The sequence below is a fragment of the Fundulus heteroclitus genome, chromosome 15, assembly GCF_011125445.2.
Source record: "Fundulus heteroclitus isolate FHET01 chromosome 15, MU-UCD_Fhet_4.1, whole genome shotgun sequence".
In the NCBI taxonomy this organism is placed as follows: Eukaryota; Metazoa; Chordata; class Actinopteri; order Cyprinodontiformes; family Fundulidae; genus Fundulus; species Fundulus heteroclitus.
The window spans coordinates 12326737-12346948 of NC_046375.1; the positions used below are offsets into that span (position 1 = coordinate 12326737).

The window sequence follows — 20212 nt, forward strand, 5'->3', positions numbered from 1 at the left end:
ATGACTCAGTGGGTCCAGCACAGTTTTCCCCATTCACCCCCAGGACAATTCCCAAACCCCGCCTCCAAATGTGGCACGCGTTGGGTAGCATAGATGAGTAAGACGCCACACACAAGCCGCATTACCGATGCACATTTCCCAAGTAGCCCATTGTCAGACTCCTCAGCCGAGACCCTAACAACAAACGCTAGTACATATGCTGCCAAGAAATGATTACATTTTCCCCAGATAAAATGGCAGGAGGAGCAGAGGGAGCCAAATGTGTTTTTTCCTGTTCTTGCTGTTAATGTAAAGATGATGAGGACATGTTTCTGTTTTTTTTTTTGTTTTTCCTCAACCCTGACATGGACATTGTGAATGGTGGGAACAGACTTTTTTTTATTTCTTTTTTTGCAAAACTGTCTAACCTACCTGACTCATTGACTGGTTTTGGGTGCTTAAATGATAGTCAGCCCATGACTTTTATTTTTCATTTCTCTCCCTCTTCACCCCCCTTTAGAAACACTGTAAGCTCTTGGTACTTCAATCAGTTACAGTTTCAGTGTGGGTTTTTTTTTTTTTTTTGCTTTACTGTGAGTGATGATCTTGTCTAATCCCACAAGGTAGAAATGTGATGGTTTAAAGTATCAGCGGTTAGAAAAATAGCAGTAATTACTGCTTTCCAATCTCTCCTCGCATGTTCTTGTTCTTCCAAATCTTCTTTTTTTTGGCTCTTTTCTATATCTGGTCTTTATCTAACTCTGTGCAGCTGGAAATGCCTTATCTTGTGTGTCCCAAGAGTCTTACAAGAGTCCTCACTGATACCCCTCCTCCTCCCCTTACTCCCCCAGAGGTAAGACTCTCTGCCTTCTCCTCACTCCATCAGAGCATCTGCTCGCTGTGCAGCCGCCTGCAGCCCTAACTCTCCCGCCACTAACTCCCACCAATTTCCACTCCCCTCAAAACCCCCCACGACCCCCTCGCCTCCACCTTCTGGTTTGCTCCCGGCAAGCGAGCTGCCCACTTTCACCCCGACACTAACAGCCCTCCAGCACACCTGCATCCCAGTTCTACCTTTGGGATCAGCCTGGCAGTTCTGGACATTGATTACTTTCTGTGATTAATCTTCCATGAGGTTGTGAACATAGCAATGGCACAGCATGCAGGCAGCTGTGGCCTAAACACACACATTTTTAAATCACCTTTTAATTTTAGTTGGATAAAGGAATATTTAAGACGCAAAGTAAAATAAATAATTGTCATTTTATTTGGAGTGGATGATGGACACTTAAGTTGTCAAGTCGTTCAACATTAAAATGAGAGAATCTGAGATACAGTCACTAACTAAACTCTTTACTAGCAGCAAGACATCCTTAAATTGAACTCCATTTTTCTGTTGTTGAACTAACTTTCTCACGTGTTTTGCTACTAATCTCTTCTTGTTTTGTTTGGTTTCTAAAAAAACTATGTTAAAATAAGGATTTCTTCTTCTGATCTCATTGGTAATCAGTTCCCTCCGTAGTTACTGACAGCCCTGGCAAAGATGTAAATTCCTTGTTTATTGTATGTTTATTGCAGTTCCCTTCTAAGGAAATTTTACATTTGTACCTCTCTTACCATTTCCCCTCCCTGTGTGGTGCCAAGAAAAGTCTATTTTTGACACATTTCCGGCTGTTTCAGACTTGTTAAATATATTTCTAACCATAAATGTGGACAAGTTTAAGCGGGTAGCTACATGGACAATCCTACTTGAATAGTTGCTCTCTTGTATTTTACGCTTGATTATGGTTGCAGTTGTCACGGAGCTGGAATTTAAAATTGAATTTATATTATCTATTCGAATCGTTCTTGTGTGGCGTATTTATTGTGGGTACCTAAACAATTTCACATAAAAAACCATATTGCCACAGATTTGCCTTGGCTGCAGATATATAAGAAGGATGCCGGGAGTGTCGTAATAAAAGCTCCACCGATGGCTGTAGTTGTTTTACTCAAATCAGAACACAGTTTAAACCCAGCAGATCAGCAGCCGCTGTACGGGTTTGTATTGTATTGTCTGAGAGTGTTATTGTCTGCAGCAAGGTGGTCCATTGCCTGCGAGCCTCCACAGGCCTCCTTTAGGGGTGGTTACATAGCAGCGTTTCTGCTGAGTCTGTCACTATTATATGCATGAGCACAAACCCATCCACAAACGCCTGTAGTGTGGACGCTTATGTGTGCACAGGCTCACAAACCGGCAGAAATACATAAATCGAATTGCTGGGTCTCGCACATATATGGCTCTCTGTGCCGTTACCAGTCAATCCTGGTGAAAGATGAGCCACAATGCTCAGTGAAATTGGCTACATTTATAACTAACGTGACAAGCGTGCACGCGTACGCGGACACACGCGCGCACAACTTCTCATTCCCTATTTTATTTCCTCGCTTCTTTGTTGTTTTCTCTACATTTTGTGACCTTTATTACAGCAATAAAACTCGGGCTATGAAGCTCTATGCCTACATGGTTATACGGACGGTTGTCTCGTACTTGAGGGGTTGAAGTGCCCCGTGCGTTTGACTTAGCGTCTCTCCTTTCTGTTACTACCCGAATTAATGTAGCAAGACAAAGCTCCAAAGCTGTGCATGGGAAATTTTTACATCAGAATGCTGCAGGTTTGTAAGGACTTGAGCACTGGAAGGACCGTAGGTTTCTGATACACGATGTCTCAATGTGTGTCTGTGTGTGTTTTGGATGCGGAGACTTCCCTTCAATGTGCAACGATAAAACGAGAACCTAATCAATATGCATTAGGAGTTACCCTTCCACCCGCTCTCGGCACGCTGGCCGGAGCCGTGGACAGACAAAGTCAACATTGTTTAGCTTTGCCAGATGAGAGGATGTCTTCAATGTTGAATGTGGAATCAGCCGCCTGTCACATAACGCGTTTCATTCGATGATCCACACACGGTTATTAATTAGGAAGGGTAGGCGCACAGGTCGACTAGAACAGGGGGAGAATCAATATAAAGTGTGCTACCTCGTGTATATAGGGCCTTATACATGGTAGCTTTATTACATTCTGTCCCTTTGCATCCTCAAGCTTCAGTGTTTAGAGATCAATGTTTTAGTTTATATACCTACAAAGTGATGCATAGTTGTGGAATGGAAAAATAAAGATTTATTTCCTAAATATTTTACAAATAAAATCTAAAAAGCGCGCCGTAGAGTTATTTTTAGCGCCTTGAGTCAATATTTTAATTATGGCCCAATATCCTCCGCAAACTAGCTCAAGCTGAGTCCCGTTTGATGCAGGGCGTTTCTGACCAGCAAATCCTTTTAATTACTTTTTCAGCACATGAATATGCTTTAATCCAAACCCTTTCACTGTAGGTCTGACTGTATCTTTAGCGTTCTTGTCCTGCTGGAAGGTGAGCTCAGGTCACACAGGTCTCATTTGACCAGAGCACCTTCTTCAACGCGTTTCCTGTCTCCCTTGTATGGCTTTGGGGCAAACTTCAGATAGGAGCTCTTATGACTGTCTTTCAACAAAGGTTTTCTTCTTGCACCTCTCCAAAAGCCAGATTTGAGAGGTGCAGAGCTAGCAGATTCTAGCAGGTAGCAGCTTTTTCAGAGTCGGCAAGGACCTCTAGGAGGGTCCTCCGATTAATGCCGTCCTTGTCAGGGGTCTGTTGGAAGTTTACAGCTTAAGTTATTGTTTTATAACCCAACGCTGCTTTAAATTTCTCCACAACTTTATCCCTGGTCTGTCTGTCTGCTCTAATCCTCGGTTATCATGAGGCTGTTTGATCGCTAACGGTCTCTTACACACCTCTGTGGCCTTGGAAAACCCCGCTGGACTCTCACTGAGATTCCACACAAGGGGATCAAAGTAAAGCGCACATGCCAAGCTTCTCAATTTTTCTTTTTAAAACATTTCTAAAAACATATAGCATTCCCTTATGAAGACTTTTGCTGGGACGTGGAGTTTGTTTTACCAGGGCAGAAACGAGACATCATCTGTGAGAAAGATTGTGTTTTATGGTTTTTGGAGGCAAAAGTGAACTGATCCCCAAAAGACAAAATGACTAACGACTGATAGTCTCTTCACCTCTTAATTACTCGAGAAAATATCAATTTCCTTTTGTTTCATTGAGCACAGCCAATCCCATAATAATGTCCTACTCAGGCAAACACCCTGTTGGCCCAAACCACAGAGATCGTTAGTTGAAATTTCTTTTAAGTTTAATCAGAAGACGGGTTTCTTTTATTTCAAATTCACATATCTTTTATGAAATATTTGATGGAAGGAACTTTATTTCTTGAAATTATCTTTTTTGTGTGTCAGCATTTATACATTTTATCAGGCTGTCTGACCTACGACTGTTGTTTTGATGTTTCACTGAGTATAAAATGCTGCATTGCATCACTTTGTCTTTTTAATTTTGTGTCAATCCACCATTGTATTAAAAGCTGATCAGCATGCGTGTGCGTTTTTGGTCGTGCATGTCTTCAGCCTGTGCTCTCATCATAGCTCTGAACTGGCTCTCGTCCACTCTCTTCTAGTTTTGTTTGCCAGTTCCAGTGAACTCTTCCCCTTTCTGCCTCGGCCTTCTCTCTGGGACCGAGCCTGGCTCTGTTTTCCCAGCGTTTGTTTGGACGTGTGCGAGAGGGTGCTTGTATGCGTGCGTCTCTGCTACCTACCTGTGACCCCACCCCCCACCCCTCGCCCCCCGCCCCTCAGTCTGCACATGCTCTCATTTTCTGTTCAACAGCACTTTTCTTTTTCCACCATTTCGCTTTTGTCTCTCTTGTCCCCACCACACACACATACGAATGTTGTCCCAGTTGACTGTGTGAGGCTCTGTTGTGCTCGTCGCTGTGCCATTTTTATTTTCATTTGAGCCCCCTCCCCTCACCCCTGGTGCTTTTGTTTTTTGTTCTTGTAGTTGCAGGACCCCCGCATGTATGATCAGGTCTATAGGTACTTAGACCTTCCAGGGCAGGTATGTGACAAAAAAAAACAACAAATGATTTATTTATTTTTTTTAAATATTGTGTGATTTCTGCTTTAGCAACTTGCTGCTCTACCTCTTTACAGCTCTGTGTGTTTTAACTCTTTATGAATAAATATTGGGGACAGAGAGTGCTGATAAGGCAATTGTTATCCTGTTTTTAATTAACTCAGTACTTTGATTTGGTTGATGGATGAGCACTTTGTGTTTTGGGCTTTGTACGAGACGGGATTTTCCTTTACCGCATCTCTTCTTTAGCGGAAAAAAACAAAAACTCTTACTTCAAAGAGCTAAATAAACGAGCTGTCTAATTAACACATCTGCAGCGTTAGGTTCAAGCAAGACAGAAGTCACAGATACTTCCGTACCAAAGTTAAATTTAGAGGGTTTAGCAGCATTTAGAGAAAAAAATAAATGCAATTATCTTTCTGTTTATAAATCAGGGTGCAAATCTCAACGCAGCTTGTCGTTTGTGTTAACAAGCCGTTTTTTTTCCGCTGTGAGAAAATATCCCAAACGGCTAATCTTTTATCTTTTCTTCCTCTCATCTTCTTTCACTCATCCTCATATCATTTACCGTGGCTTTGTCCTGCATGTGGATTTTCTCCCTCTCACTCATCTCGTACCCCCAATAATTCCCCTCTCATTCGGCAACGCACCCCCCCCATCGGCCGCTCTGCAACAGCTGAAGGCGATCGACCGTCCGCCCGAGCCGGAGAAGGTGCCTCGGCAGCCTCACGATCGGAAGAAGGAGTGGCAGAAGCTGGCGCTGGGGCCAGAGCTCGCTCAGGATATCCCAGAAGACAAGCACAGGGAGGCCAACGGATCTACCGGTTATCACGACAGCAGGTGTGTGAAGGACGATTTGTTTTCCAGCTCTGGCGTCTCCAGTTTACCGACTCTGTATTAAAACTCAGAGGGCCGCAAAATGATCTGCTATAAACTCGCTGTAAGGCGCATTTAGACTTTAAAATAGGCAAAAAAATGGATTAAGACACCTGGAAATTAGAGTTTGTAAATGTTTGGAATGAAAAAAGGGCGTGAACCTTTAGTAAAGCTTTGAAACGAGAACTGAAAACGGATTTAATCAAAGCAAAATGTAAATCACCAATGGCTTTAACAGCTGAAAAATGGACAATAATGTCTATAGCATTAATGACAGTTTTTATTATGGCGCCGAGCTCCATTCCTACTCATGTTCAATACTTCAAATCAGTTTAATTAAGATGTTATGCAAAACTTGCTGATTCTTTTGGACGCATCAATATCGTGAACGCCAGACAGAAAATCTTTCCTACAAAGGCAGATAAGAATAGATTTCATGTAAATATGTATGACCGTGTGGCCCATGTATTGATGGATAGCCACAGTTTCAATCAAGGGTGGATTTCTTTAGTCTCCAGGAGCCCAAGGTTAGGAACTACTGCAGCCGCTGAGCCACATTTATATTCATGCCTGAGAAAAAAAAAAACTATTAATTTTGAACAGCTTTGTACCGGTGCCTTGGAAAAGCATTCATGCCTCTTCAACTTTTTCACATTATTTTCATGTTCCAACCACAAACTTCACTGTATTCACCAGGGGTATAATGTGACAGATATAAACAGAGTAGAGCATGATGATGAAATGGATTGAAATGTATTCATGCCTACAACTTCTGCTCATTCATTTTCAGTCAGATGGGATGGAGAGCAGCTGTGAACAACAGTGTCCATATCTTACAGTACAACTAAGGCTCAATTGTATTTAGATCCGGACTTCGACTCTACGAACTATATGGATCTGGTTAACTGAAGATTAATGAAGGTTATTTTGGAAGAAAAGCCACATAAAGTCCTGTTTTATACTTGCCAAATTCAATTAAATTCCATTTTATTTATATAGCAGATTATATAGATTGGGTCAAAAAGTTTCCTATCGAAGGAAACCCAGTAGATTGCATCAAGTCTTGACAAGCAGCATTGACTCCTCCTGAAAGAGTTGTCTGCATTGTCAATGGCTTTGCAGCAATCCCTCATAATGAGCAAGCATGAAGCGACAGTGGAAAGAAAAACTCCAGCAGAACCAGGCTCAGTGTGAACGGTCATCTGCCTCGACCGATTGGGGGTTACAGAAGACAGAGCAGAGACACAACAAGAGAGACAAGCAAAAGAGACAAGCACACATTGATCCAGGAATCCTTTCTATGTTATATGTTAATAGCAGATGATCTGTCGTCCCTGGATGATGTCACAGCTAACAGAACGCCGGACCAGGTGTACCTACTATGAAGGGGAAAAGAAGACATATGTGGAAGAAGGGGCTTTGGTCAGACAGGACAATAAACTAAACTTTTTACCTACATGCAAAACTCTGGAGTAGATTTTTATAATAGTGCACATTACCCTGAACACACATGCCCTCTGTTAAGTCTGGTGGTGGTTGCATCATGCTGTGGGTATGCTTTTGTTTGGAAAAGAGAAGTTTGTAGTTGTAATGTGACAAAAACTGGAAAAAGATCAGTTGGTATTTAGATAAAAAAATTTTTTCGAAGGATCTGCATTTTTCTTCTCTGTGTTGGTAGAACCTTACACAAGGAGGTGGGTGGGTGTGTATAAAATGTCCGTCATGTGTGTTTCTGCTCAGAACCGCCTTGTACATGGAACATCTGGACGGGCATTTCTCGCTCGCAGCGCTGCCCTACACCCAGATGAACGAGCTGCTGAACCGCACCGGGGACAGAATGTATTCCCGACCCCACGACCCTCCGCCGCCGCCTCCTCCCGGGCACCCGCTGGGCGAAATCAAGCCCCCTTCTGTGATCAGGTGGGGCGTCAGAAGCTTGCGCAGAAGTTTTTTTTAACACATAAAAACACAATATGTATCGATTTTGCTGGTCAAAGATTAAGGACATGATCAATAGTTTAAGGCCATTGAGCATATTAAAGGCTGTTTTTCTGCTTCTTCTGCTCTTTAAGAGATCAGACAAATTGATCAAGCCAACATCAAAGAGTTTTCTCTTTTTTTTTTTTTTGTTCCAGCAGCTGTCCTTGAGCATTCTTCTGCTTTAAGTCGCTTCACCCCAGTCTTGTATGCTTATGTACCTCTCGGGCATTTGTTTGACATCTTGCCATTTCTTCTTCTTTATGAATCTCCGTTGATGTCCCTGCCTCACTTTCACCTCCTTTTAAAAACCTGTGCAGGGGCATGTGAGTGTGTTTGTAGAAAATATGCTCCGTGCTATTTTCTGCAGTGCAATTTTCTCTGCAGGAGGACACATTGTTGTTAGCTTTTCCGTCTTTGTGTTGCAGTATCCTGATTCACAGGTATATTTACCCTCACAGTTTTAGCTTCAGTGAATGGCCCGCATCATTAGGACTCTGTCTTTAATGTGGCTAAATGCTGATGGACGTTATCTGATAACAATGACATTTCAAAGGACGCTGCTGAAATGATTTCTCAGTCATCCCCCCCCCCAGCTCATGTATTATTGCACATTTTTAATTAAGAAGAGTTCTGATTTAGTTGAACAAAACAAACAAGGATGTTGACATTTGCTTCCTCCCAAAGGAAGGATTCTAGTTTTCCCACAGCATATAATCAGTTGATTGAGATGGATTTTCAAAATTAAACAGATGATGTAATCAGCCGCAGTCCACTTGCAGAGCCTTAGGGCCAAAGCATTTATACAACTTGAACGCCTTCACATTCTATCATGGTGCAGCCACACATTTCAGTGTATTGTTGTGAGATTTAAAGGAAGCATAGCGCAAGTTCCAGGATTTTTGCAGACACCTGCCCCCTCTGGCGACAAATTGAAATAACACCAGTGTTGTGCAGGTGCATGGGAGAAGAGGGAAATATATGTTACATTTAAGTAACAATACAGCTTACCTCTTCAAAGGAAGCGGTAAGCTGTGTCTAAAGGTATAGTGGACAATCTTTTTCAGCTTAGAGTTCCACCTTATCTATTGGTTGTCCCACATGCCAATCATTCTGACACGCTCACGTAACGGCAGTATGCGTGTACGTTCCTTGCTAATTTCCTCTTGCTGACTGTGCGTGCACACCTCTAGTGTTTAGTGTCTAGAGTCGCAGGAAGCAAAGTGTATGAGAAGAAGAGGCAGGCCTCAAAATAAATAAATAAATGAGACCAGAGTGTATTTGGATGAACAAGACCATCTTACCTGCAATGACTATGCAATAACACAGTTATTCAAAAAGGGACTTGGGTGTTTCTTACCTACATTTCTGGAAAAAAAAATCATTCACTCTACCTTTAAGGGTAGGTTCTTATTGCCACATTGCCAGATAGGAGACTATAAAAGAATACTACTAATAATAATAAGACAATATATGAAAACCTTGGGACACTAAAGTTTTTGTTGGTTTTCAACATAAAATAGTGATTGTAAAACAAAAATTGAAATCTGAAAAGGTTTCTGGAAACGTTTGCGAGGTAGGGAATGTTCTTTTAATGTTTACCTACAAAATGTACTGCAGAAAGTTCCTGACTAAAGGCGCAGCATATGAAAGGAAAGGAACAACCGTTTTAGGTGTCAGTCTGAATAAACCACGTCATTGTTTTCCCCCCCCCCCCCCCCTCCCCCCCTCCCCTCCAGCTCCAGTTCAGGTTTCTCCGACAGCAGACCTCAATCCCCAGCGAGGACAGCAGGCCTCAACTCCGGCACTCCTCCTCCGCCGCCACCCCCTCTCCCACCTCCTCCTCCTCCTTTGCCCTCCACGGGCCTGCGAGGCGCTGCTCCTCCTCCCATTCCTCCTCTGCCAGTCCAGCATCAGCATCAGCCTCCAGCCATCCCTCCTCCCCCTGCTCCCCTCCAGATCGCGCCCGGGGTGCTCCACCCGGCCCCACCGCCTGTCGCGCCTCCTCTCCACTCCTTGTCCCCGGCCCGCCTCCAGCACCACCACCACCACGACAAGGGCCCGTGCGGAGGCTCCGGGACCCAGTCAGATGGCACCATGCTGCCCCCTCCCCCGCCACCACCTCCACTGCCGCTCCCTGGAGCGCGAAGCTCGTCGCCCTGTCTGTCAGGCCCCCCACCTGCGTCGGCCTTCCCCTCAGCGGGAGCCATGGCCTCCCCGCCTCCTCATGCCATGCACGATGTGGGGACCAAGAGGCACCATCCATCCAATCTGCCACCAATCAGCGACGCACGCAGCGTACTCTTGGAAGCAATCAGGAAAGGTCAGATGTGTTTTACGCGCAAAACTTGCAAATCTGTGCAATTCAAAGTAATTTTTTTTATTTAAAATTTTTTTTTTGCTTTTCAAAAGTGCTGCAGTATTTTTCATTTATCTGTTTCTTTTATGCTAGTTACGTATTAAAAGGCATGTAATCTAATTTTACAACTCCGTTGAGGCTTGTTGTGTGGCAAAATTGAGGAATATGTAAATAAGCATGAAAAAAAGCGATTATATTATGCCTGGAATGCTGATCTCGTTGATCAATGAACCAGACAATGCCCACTCAAGACAAAAGTAATGATCGCAAAGTCTCCAGCTTAAATTTGAGTTTATTAAAGGTACTTATAGCAATTTGTCCACAGAGGAGGAAGAAGTCAGCATAGCTAATGTCTCGAGTGCAACATTTTGAAGACTTAAACGGTCATCCTGCAGAGGGATTTCACCGCTGTCTGTAATTCACCACAGTGGCTAATGACCGCTGGTCGCTCAAAACATTAAATCCTGGCAGATTATTATTGTTATTATTTCTGCCCCTGTTCAGACCAGCATTGTTACTCAGGTGCCCACAGATATCAGCTCTTCAAACAGCTTTGTAACCAGAACACTTCAAATAAGGGAGTCATGTGGTAATTACATGTAATAGGTGCACGGTTTACTCATGAGGGTGTAACTGCAGCACAGTAGTGGAGCTGCAATATCACTAAAACAGACGTTGTTTTGCCCAAAGAAGTTACTTCTAACCACGGTTTATGTATTAAAGTTCTAAAATTACTTAGCAGATTGTTGCGTATTTATACTTCATACTTCAGATACTTTGTTATACTGAAATATGCCTTTTTAAAGGCTTTGCAGGGTCAGATGAGAATTGCGTTCTTTGTCAAGGCCCAAAATAAAATTGAGCAAAACTGACCATTGTTGAAATGTTTATTTATTTGTCTAGAGGCCTCTAGTTTGAGTGGCTTATTGCAAATTAACTTCTACTTAGAATCTCTAAATGTCTTTCATTTTGTAAAAAAAAAAAAAAAAAAAAAAAAAAAAAAAAGAATTCCCCCTGGCTGAGAGTCTGCAGACTTCCTGGGAATCCGACACTGAGGTTTCTTCCTAATTTCCCCCCGCTGCAGGAATCCAGCTGCGAAAAGTGGAGGAGCAGCGAGAGCAAGAGGCCAAGCATGAGCGAGTCGGGAACGACGTGGCCACCATCCTCTCGCGGCGCATCGCCGTGGAGTACTCTGACTCGGAGGACGAGTCCGAGTTTGACGAAGGGGACTGGATGGAATGACGGAGGGTGTTGGGGGGGTGTCGGGGGCAGCCGTTGGTGGTTGGTGATAAAACATTTTCAGGTGCCACCCCCACGCGCCGACACTCCTCGGCCCGCCGTCGAGGAAGAGGAGGGTTCTGATCGCCCCCATTTCCACAGTCGAGCTTCCTTTTCGTTCGATCTCGTCACCTCTCCGTCTTGTTGTGGCTTGTGTTCGGTGGAAAGACTCCATGTTGCTCTCATTGATCTGTCTATTGTTATTCCTTTTTCTTTTTTTTTTTGGCCTTCATTCATATCTGCGACACCAATCTTCCTGGTACATCTTGTGATGACTCATCTTTACAGATATACACGAAAAAGACACATTTTTGAAGATTGACTTTTTTTTGTTTTATCTGTTCACTGATGTTGGACAAAAAAAATTATAATAACGGAGGCGGAAAAATGAAGGCATGTTTCATGTTTCTTAAGTTGTCCAAAATGATTTTGCCACCTGGTGGCTGAATATGGCATTGAGTGAATGCTGCTTTTGTTTATTGTCTTTTTATAGTCTTAAAACATTTATTGATTTAGCAGGCCAGTAGTTCCCAGTACTGAGCACTACATGAACAGTTCCAACACCAGCTGGGCTTTCATTTCTCTCTTCTCTTACGTTGGAACTGACTTTACCAGAAAAGCAGACAACCGTTTTTTTTTTTTTTTTTTTAGTGAAGACAAGGAAGCATTTGGCTGCTGTGACCACACGTGTGCGTATCCATCCGTTTACCTTTGCTCCAGGGGAAACGTTTGACAAGAGGCTGCCTTTTTCTGTCTGTCCAGTTCCCCCGGAGCCACTTCTACCATTCCTGACCTCTAAACAATGATGGACATGTCAAAAAAGAAACACAAAGCCATCGATTTTTCTTCTTCTTTTTTTTTTAAAAAAAAGTAGGTTCATAAGTTTTCCTGACTCTTGGAGTGATTTTATACTCTGCAAGTGTATCTGAGTTCCTGCCTTCCTCCTTGTTCAGAGCGCACAGAGAGACCCAGAGCAACAGCGGGTAAGGACCATTAAATCTCACAGAAGGCAGCATATCTGTCAGATCCTCTTCCCCTTTGCTATGTACCCTGCCCACCAAACTGCAGAACCTTTCTCGCTTGCTTCTGCAGCTGTCGTTACAGGCGTTACGAGGCCTAAAACAGAAGAACCCGTCTGCCATCAGTTAGGTTTTTTTCCTTTTTCCAACTTGCCTTATTGTTTGTACAAAAAAAAACAACATATTCTTGAGTTGATGAATGTATTGTGCCGTTACTACTTACTTGCCTGCGCTTGTATGGATTTGCTGTTTCTCTGTTTTTGGGGCACAATGGGACAGAAACCCTGGTTTAAAGAAGAATGGGAGAAGATTAGAACATTACTGTATATGATATAATTTATGTAACTGTTGACTGTGACAGTTTGCTTGAATTAATAAAAATCTAATGTCATGTTTCAGCTCCATACCCTACACGCTGGTTTTCAAGCTCTGTTTTTAATTTGCCTTTTTTATGTTCTATTCTATGGCACTTTTAATTCCTGTGTAAACCTTTGCATAGATCATGTGGGTCTGCTACACATCTGCCAACAGAAGGGACATTTAAAGGGATATTTTAGAAATTCTTAGTGAAGTTCTCTGAAGTTATCAGGTCCCTTACCTTTAGTAGAAAGATGCCATGTTGCAGGGATCTTGCAGAAAAGTGAATAAAATCTTAAAAAGCTGACCAGAAGAAGCAGAGCCATCTCGAGGCAAAAGGGAAACTTTGCAACTGCCCCAGAAGCACTTCCTGATTTCAAAAACTTCTAAAGCCATGCATTTAAGGGCGAGCAATGGGTGGAATCCAAGGAGAGCTAAGGGGGTATTGTTAACATTTGACTCCATATTTGACCCTAATAGGAAAATAATGTTAGCCAAGAGATAAAAAAACGGAATGGATTGCAACAGTTTAGGCTTATTTGGCATTTGATATACTTATTCATAGGTAGAAAGATGGATTAGATGTATACTTTATTGTCACCACAGGGAAATTTGTCTTGGATATTGTACGCTACACAAAGCTGCTTCAACAATTAAATACACTACAAACAATAAAAATCATCTGAACACAATAAACAAGTAAACTCGATAACAGCTGATCCATTAAGAAACGACAGATTGACACATGTGATCCAGCAAGTGAACCAGCAAATCAGACCAGAGCATGAGAAGTTACTATATGCCTGCTTTATTTAACAATCTGATTGAAGGGACAAACGTGTTTTTAAATCTGTTCAGTCTAGAAGCAGGGATTCTAAACCGATTGCCAGATGGTATCGGCTCGTATTGTGAGTTGAGGATGTGAGCGGGATCAGACGGTACCCTCCGAGCAAGTTTGAGGACAGACCGTTCATTTTTGGACAAGTAGCTATTGTTTGTAGCTATTTCCCAATTTTTCACGATTTACCACAAATCTGTATTACCTAAACATAGTACTGCAGCCATCTCTTCCATTTTTATGGATAAAAGGGAATTTAGTTCTGTCTATATTCCAAAAGTTAGAACCTTGTAGGTTCTGCAAAGGATCTACACGTGGGCCGCCGGTGATAACACGTGAGGGGTCTGCCAAAAGTAAAGATGCAGCGTTAAAATAGGAAGGTTTCAGCTCAACGTGCTGTGACGCTCATCCATTGTCTTGTGATTCTCACCGCTCATTTTTTCACATCTACCGTGGGTGTTTTTCACCCCTTATCTAAACACAATGATTCTAACAATTTCAGTTAAAATATTCTGTGATTTGTGCTACCATCCTTCTTTCTTTCGTTTCTTTTTTTTTTGTCTTTTCACAGAATCCTGTTACTCATCACTATGTGACGTCTCACATCTCCACTTGTCAACTTTGGGACTGCTTATATTAGCTGTTTGATTCATTGTGAGAATATCTCAATTTTGTGGAGTGCTGATCCTTGAGTGCTTGAATTGTAGTTCAAAATTATTCTTCAACTACAATTCAAGAATAATTTTGCCTCCCATCAAAGGTGTTTGATGTAGATGGGGACTTCTTTTTTTTTTGGGCGGGGGGGGGGGGGGGGGGGGACAAAATTATTGCACAAGTTAAAATCTTACAAATAAAAAAACCTAGTAAATTTGGCTTTTACTCAAATGGTGCACCAAAATCTGTGTTTACGTCATTTATAAAGATTGGCTAAATACAGCAAGTGTTTTTAAAGAAAGACTGACCAAAAGCTGTTCTTATTGCTGAGAGTAAACAAAAAAAACATTTCTTTGAAATGAGCCTTAAAGAATTTGCAAACTGAATCACCATCTTTTAATAACATATAATAAAGGCAAATGGGCAAAATCCTTTTAAAGTTTTGGATCTACGATGATTTACACATCACTGTCCTAGTAATTGGTTTAAAATATTGTATGCTCGCATTTTGTGGAGCGGGCAAGGAAAGAAAATCTTAATTTTGAGGTGTTTATCATATTTTTTTAGCCTTTTGTATAACCCCTTGACATGTTCGTAGGAAATCGGACAGGAGACTCAAATCCAAGAGTAATTTTAGATGGGATCATCTTTTGTATCATCCAGCAGCCCTCATTGGAATGGCAGTTTCTTTAAGGATGACCTACTGAATTTTCATCAGCCATAATCACCAAATTATAAGAAATGTTTGAAATATCTTACTCTTGTGATATAAATCTATACATCACTTCTTGAATTTAGTTTTAAAAAATTAGATGACATTGAATTTTCTCACAGTTTAGTTATATAAGAAGCATTTTTTAATAAGAATATGATCAATAACATCACATTACTTGGTGTGGTGTATTTGATGATTTTTTTTTTTTTTGATCAGTCTGTTTTTGTATCAGAGCTCCTTTAAGACACAGGCCTGAAAAAGCAGGATCAGTCCGTTTTTGTAAAAACGGACTGATCCTGCTTTTAAAATTATTTTTCATTTCAAGTATTGAAACAATGTTCTAATGCTTTTTTAAAGTTATGCACTAACCATGTTATATGTAGAATGAACAAGCAGTTGTGGGATGTTTATACAATCGGGTCATGGGGGTAGCAGCTTCAGTATCGATCTCTCCATTTTTCCCCATATTCTAGGGAATGAATGAGAGAAAATTCTAATTCTATAAACATAAACATGAAGGTCCAGCGGAAATTACTTTATATTTAGCTGCTAAAACGTTTCATATTTCAAGTTTGAGTTCAAATACTGTTTCAAGGCTGTGAATGTGGATTTTGTTTGAAACAAAAACCATAGGTACGCATCTCCTACCCTTTTTATCTTTTTGTTAGTTTCTCCATACGGCAGGCCCGTGCTCAGATAGACCCCTAGCTCTTGCCCTGTTGTCTTTTCTGTTAGAGACATTTTTTTTCTTTATTCATCAATATATAAAAAACATTTGACGGACATTGATTTGAGTTCTTGTGAGAATTCTGCACCTGCCTGAGCCACGCCATGCACAAGCTCACCCCTTGCTCCTCTCTCCTCCTCTCCACTGTTCTGAGCCGCAGCTTTAGACAAATAGGGTGATGTCCGTCTTTGTGGAATCAACCAACACTGTTCAGTGCAAGATTTACCTCAGTACTTGACATTATAGTGGCACTGAAAGCATTACCTGGCTTCTAGCCCGACACTTCCTTTAAAAAAAAAAATTAATAAAAAAAGAGGAGAAAAACAGAGTGGAGTGGGATGGGGAGGGCCTCTAGACTGAAAAGTGCTTTATAAATAAACTTGCCTTGCCTTTAGACGTCACACCTGCTGAAAACGCTTGCCTTTTCATACAAAGAGCATCCATGCGGGACACATAGCCTACATGTTTTTGTACTCATGAAATCCATGATTTCAAAGCCTTGTCCAACTGTTTACTGACGTTTGTCAGGTTTAATGAAGACAGAGAGAGTGAGGGATACAGACAAGCTGTCACAGACAGACAGGAAGGCAGAGAAATTAAAGATTGCTTTACAAATTAAAACAGTTCACTTGTTTTGTTTTTAATTAAGATCTTAATTATTTTTATTTGAAAACCCAAAGGGGGTGGGGGAATGCATGACCACAATCATTTTGCAGGAGAATGTAAACACCAATGTGTTGAAATTAGAAACCAACATAGAACACAATTTAATAACAGCGTCCTGGGCAAAATGCGTTACATTAGTAAAAGTCACCTTTGGGAGTTCTTTCTACGCAAGCATTTATACTTAATCTGTACTTCAACAGTTGAGGTATCAATTTACTTGGTAATTAATGTTACAAACCAATGTATGTATAATAATGCTCTAAGATGGTGCATCACACAAAATAATAAGTAGGGAAAAGTTACATAGCTGTCTATTGGATTTTATTAGCAAAACATTAGGGTCATTTTTAATAACTATACTGTCTTGCCTCTTTTGTAAATGTAATTTCAAAGACTATTGGATGCTTTATTTTTATTTATTTAGAGCAGAGTTTGATAAGATTTAAAGCAGTGCCATGTACGTTTTGACCCAAATATTAGCTTTGAGATATATTAAATGATTTTTCAGGTCAATATACTGTATATAGCACTTAATGCTCAGTTCTGGTTGCCCTTCTCAAAAACTACCCTGTTACTTCAGAGCGTCAGATCCGTTGCTAAATGTTTGCTCTAGGTCACATGAACCATTCTAGGTTACGACAGTCTGAGTAACAACAAAACAAAACATATGACCCTTACCTAATCAAACATATTTTTGGTTCTGTTGTGTAGGATTTAATCTAGACGGGTGAATGCGACCATGTCTTTACAAGTAACTCCATGGCGTCTCAATCTGCTGGTCAAAAGTGGTCTGATATCATATTCCAAAACACGGAGGGGGACTGTTTTCATTTTGTGACAGCGCTATGTTGCCAGTGGCCGTCAGGGGCTCTAGACCTGGAAGTTACAGATATAGCGCCCCTAGTGGCTAAAAGTTACACTGTGCTGCTTTAAATGGTTGGTAATCCTGTTCAGAAACCCTTTTTTATTATACTGGGTAAAATAGTCATTCCATCCAGAACGTAGTCAATAAATTATGTATTCAGAAAAAGATGAATACATTTTTTTTTTATCTCTGTGAGAGCTGCAGGCCTGTAAAAACTCTGACCAATCACAGCTCTTCGGACCAAAGAGCAGTGATTGGTTAGTTTTGTTCTGGTTAGAGTTTTGTTCTGCTCCCACTCTTCTCTGTCCCTTGATTATTTGAGTTTCCCTAATTTATTAAACATGTATTGATTGGTTTAAAGATAAATCCAAGTAAATTACAGATTCAGTATATCCTACTTTGTTTTGTGTGTTCCCCATTTTATGACTAAGTTTGGTAATTTTTTATTTATTTTTTGGCTTGAGTATCTTCCCCCAAAATTGCCTGTGCACATGGCTGCCAGACTGCATAAGGGTAGGGCATCTGCAGAGATAAATCCTCCTCTGCCTCATCATTTCACTTTTAGTGCGTTCGTTCTCCTTTGGGGTCTCTCCTTCTGGACTTGGCGAGCTCTTGTGCCAAAGGCGAGCGACTGTAGAGACTCTGTGATGAAGCGCTGCGTGGGAGAGACACACAGCATCACCAGCAGTTTGGCATCGCCCCCTAGTGGACAAAATCGGGAAACGACAGGTGATTGTTTTAGTTCTGTTAAGTTTAGTTGTCTTTACAGTTTTTAGCGTGTAGATGTTTTTTTTTTTACTGCTCTGCTTCTCTTCCGTTGTCAAAATTAAAATTCAACTAACTTAAAAAAAAATCAACTGTTGTAACCTGACAATAAATCAATTATTTTTATATCACCTTCCACATCTACCATGATGACCAATGTGCTTAACAAAATCAGTAAATAGTAACAAACACCTACACACAAGGAGGTAAAAGAAAATATAATACATAAAACAAACTGGATAAAACCAGGAGTGCCACCACAGTTTTACACATTAAAAGCCTGCCAGAATAATAATAAAAAAAAAAAGTGTTGAGCTTTGATCTTCATTGTCACATTTGCCCCTTTGCTATTGCCGGACCTAAACCAAGAAATAAATACTAAATTATGGAGAGACGTTTGATGTCCTAAAGGAACTTTTTATACTATTGATGGTGGAGCTTAATGTCCAACTACAGATGTTTCATTGGTTCATTATCAGTTTGTTTTTTGCAGTTTTTAAAGTTCTTATGCTACTGTCCCACATATAGCTGCAAAAACAAAAACAATTTTTTTTTCAGAATAATTGCAAACGTCTTACATCAGGGCTCCAAGACATCTTTCATGTCCAAATTATTTCAGGATGAATTAAATGATTTAGTTTGGATTTGCTGCAGATATTTCTATCAGTGTCAGAATGTGTATGCAAAATTATGGATGGATGGATGGATGAATGATTAACAAAAGAATTTTCAAACCTTTTTCAGATCTTTGTCTTACAGGAGCTCCGATACAAGCCTAGTCCTGACCTATATGGATTTCCTCAAACTCAGATGTATCCACTTGTATTTTATAGTTTTCATATAGAACTAGATACTACTGCAGTTTCTCAAAACTACCCCCCAAAAAACACTAGTGCTCCTTGCTCTGTTCAGATCAGCATTAATTCACTGAAAAACTATTTTTGAAAAGTACTAAAACCACCATCTTTAATCCGGTTGGTCCATCTATAGTTGTCTCATTCTTGTATTATCTATGAGCCAGATAAAGGGTTATTGGGTTTGGGTAAATGTCCCTAAATTCCCATTCTAACAATCCAACTTTCTCCTCCTCATAGACTCATAGCATCTAAAAGAGGACAAATGAAATGTGTGTGTGTCTCACCTATGGCATCCTGCAGCAGATGGGTGAGTTTGCTGTTCCTGTAGGGGACGTGGGGCCTGTGTTCAGCCAGAGCTCCCAGGACATCCGAAAGAGCCGAGAGACTCCGGTTAATGCACGACACCTCCCACAGAGCTGCCCCTGACACTCCAGTCATACCTGAACCACACGTGCGTCTAAAAGTTAGATTTTCTCTCAGCTAAAGATATTTATGGTTAAACAAAAAGGTTTTCAAAACCCCGAAGCCATATTTTGCCATTCCTGCAAGCCTGCAAATTCAAAGAACACGACTGAGAACCTACCGACACATTCACTCCCTGCCAGGTCCACCAGCTGCAGCTTTGTCCGGAAATGAGTCGCCGAGATGCTGTTTCGGGGGGAGAGGCACGGGGAGAATGAGGGAGAGGGACATGGAGAGGAGGCCGGGCTCACAGTCAGTTCATCAACGGAGCGCCGGGCAGGAGGGTTTGCACGGCGGCAGCGTGGACTCCACCACTGCTTACAGGTGGAGCTCTGCATGTCCTTTTTGGCTCTCTGTAGCCTGCGGACTGGACACAGGATGGATGAATGCAGGGATTGCTGCAGTGCTACACAGGCTAAAGTATTAATACAATATATATAAAATTTGTATTCAGGCCTCCTGAGTCAATAATTTGTCAAATTATCTTTTGTTCCCTTTACAGCTGCAAGTCCTTTTGAGGTAGAAGTCCATTCTTTGCTAAAAAAAACTGGCAAGATTTGAAAATAAACAAATGCTTTTCACACAGTTTGACTGAGCTTAAGCAAGAGAGTTTAAAGTAGGTTTAGGACTGGGCTAATTTAATCCTTTCAATCTGTACAACTAAAGATGTTGCTGTTAGAGCTCTAACACACCTTCTTCACACCTTTTAAATCCCTGACCTGCTTTGCATGGGTAATGATCTTTATGAGGCTGTTTGTTCACTAAAGTGGTCTCACAACAACAAAATGTGACAATTTTACAAATACTGTTGCAA

The 20212-nt window shown here is 41.2% G+C and overlaps 2 protein-coding genes across 4 annotated transcripts in view; one reads left to right on the forward strand and one right to left on the reverse strand.

Moving 5' to 3' along the window:
* wasf1 (WASP family member 1) overlaps positions 1–12903 on the forward strand; it is a 40797-nt gene extending 27894 nt beyond the window's left edge. Inside the window, exons 5-10 of one of the 3 annotated variants that reach the window (XM_036147400.1) lie at positions 749–832; positions 4909–4965; positions 5660–5823; positions 7600–7779; positions 9576–10159; positions 11280–12903. In XM_036147400.1, coding sequence (XP_036003293.1) covers positions 749–832; positions 4909–4965; positions 5660–5823; positions 7600–7779; positions 9576–10159; positions 11280–11437 — 1227 coding nt within the window. In that variant the 3' untranslated portion in view covers positions 11438–12903. The remainder of the gene's footprint in view (positions 1–748; positions 833–4908; positions 4966–5659; positions 5824–7599; positions 7780–9575; positions 10160–11279) is intronic. The other 2 variants (XM_036147401.1, XM_036147402.1) reach the window with 2 other exon arrangements.
* A 3893-nt stretch (positions 12904–16796) lies between these two features.
* Positions 16797–20151, reverse strand: LOC118566169 (kinesin-like protein KIF25). The gene is made up of 3 exons (XM_036147455.1): positions 19520–20151; positions 19221–19376; positions 16797–18016 (listed from the first exon to the last, which is right to left on the reverse strand). The coding sequence occupies exons 1-3, from the start codon at positions 19734–19736 to the stop codon at positions 17865–17867; spliced, it is 525 nt and encodes a 174-aa protein (XP_036003348.1). The 5' UTR covers positions 19737–20151; the 3' UTR covers positions 16797–17864.
* Between the last annotated feature and the right edge of the window lie 61 nt (positions 20152–20212).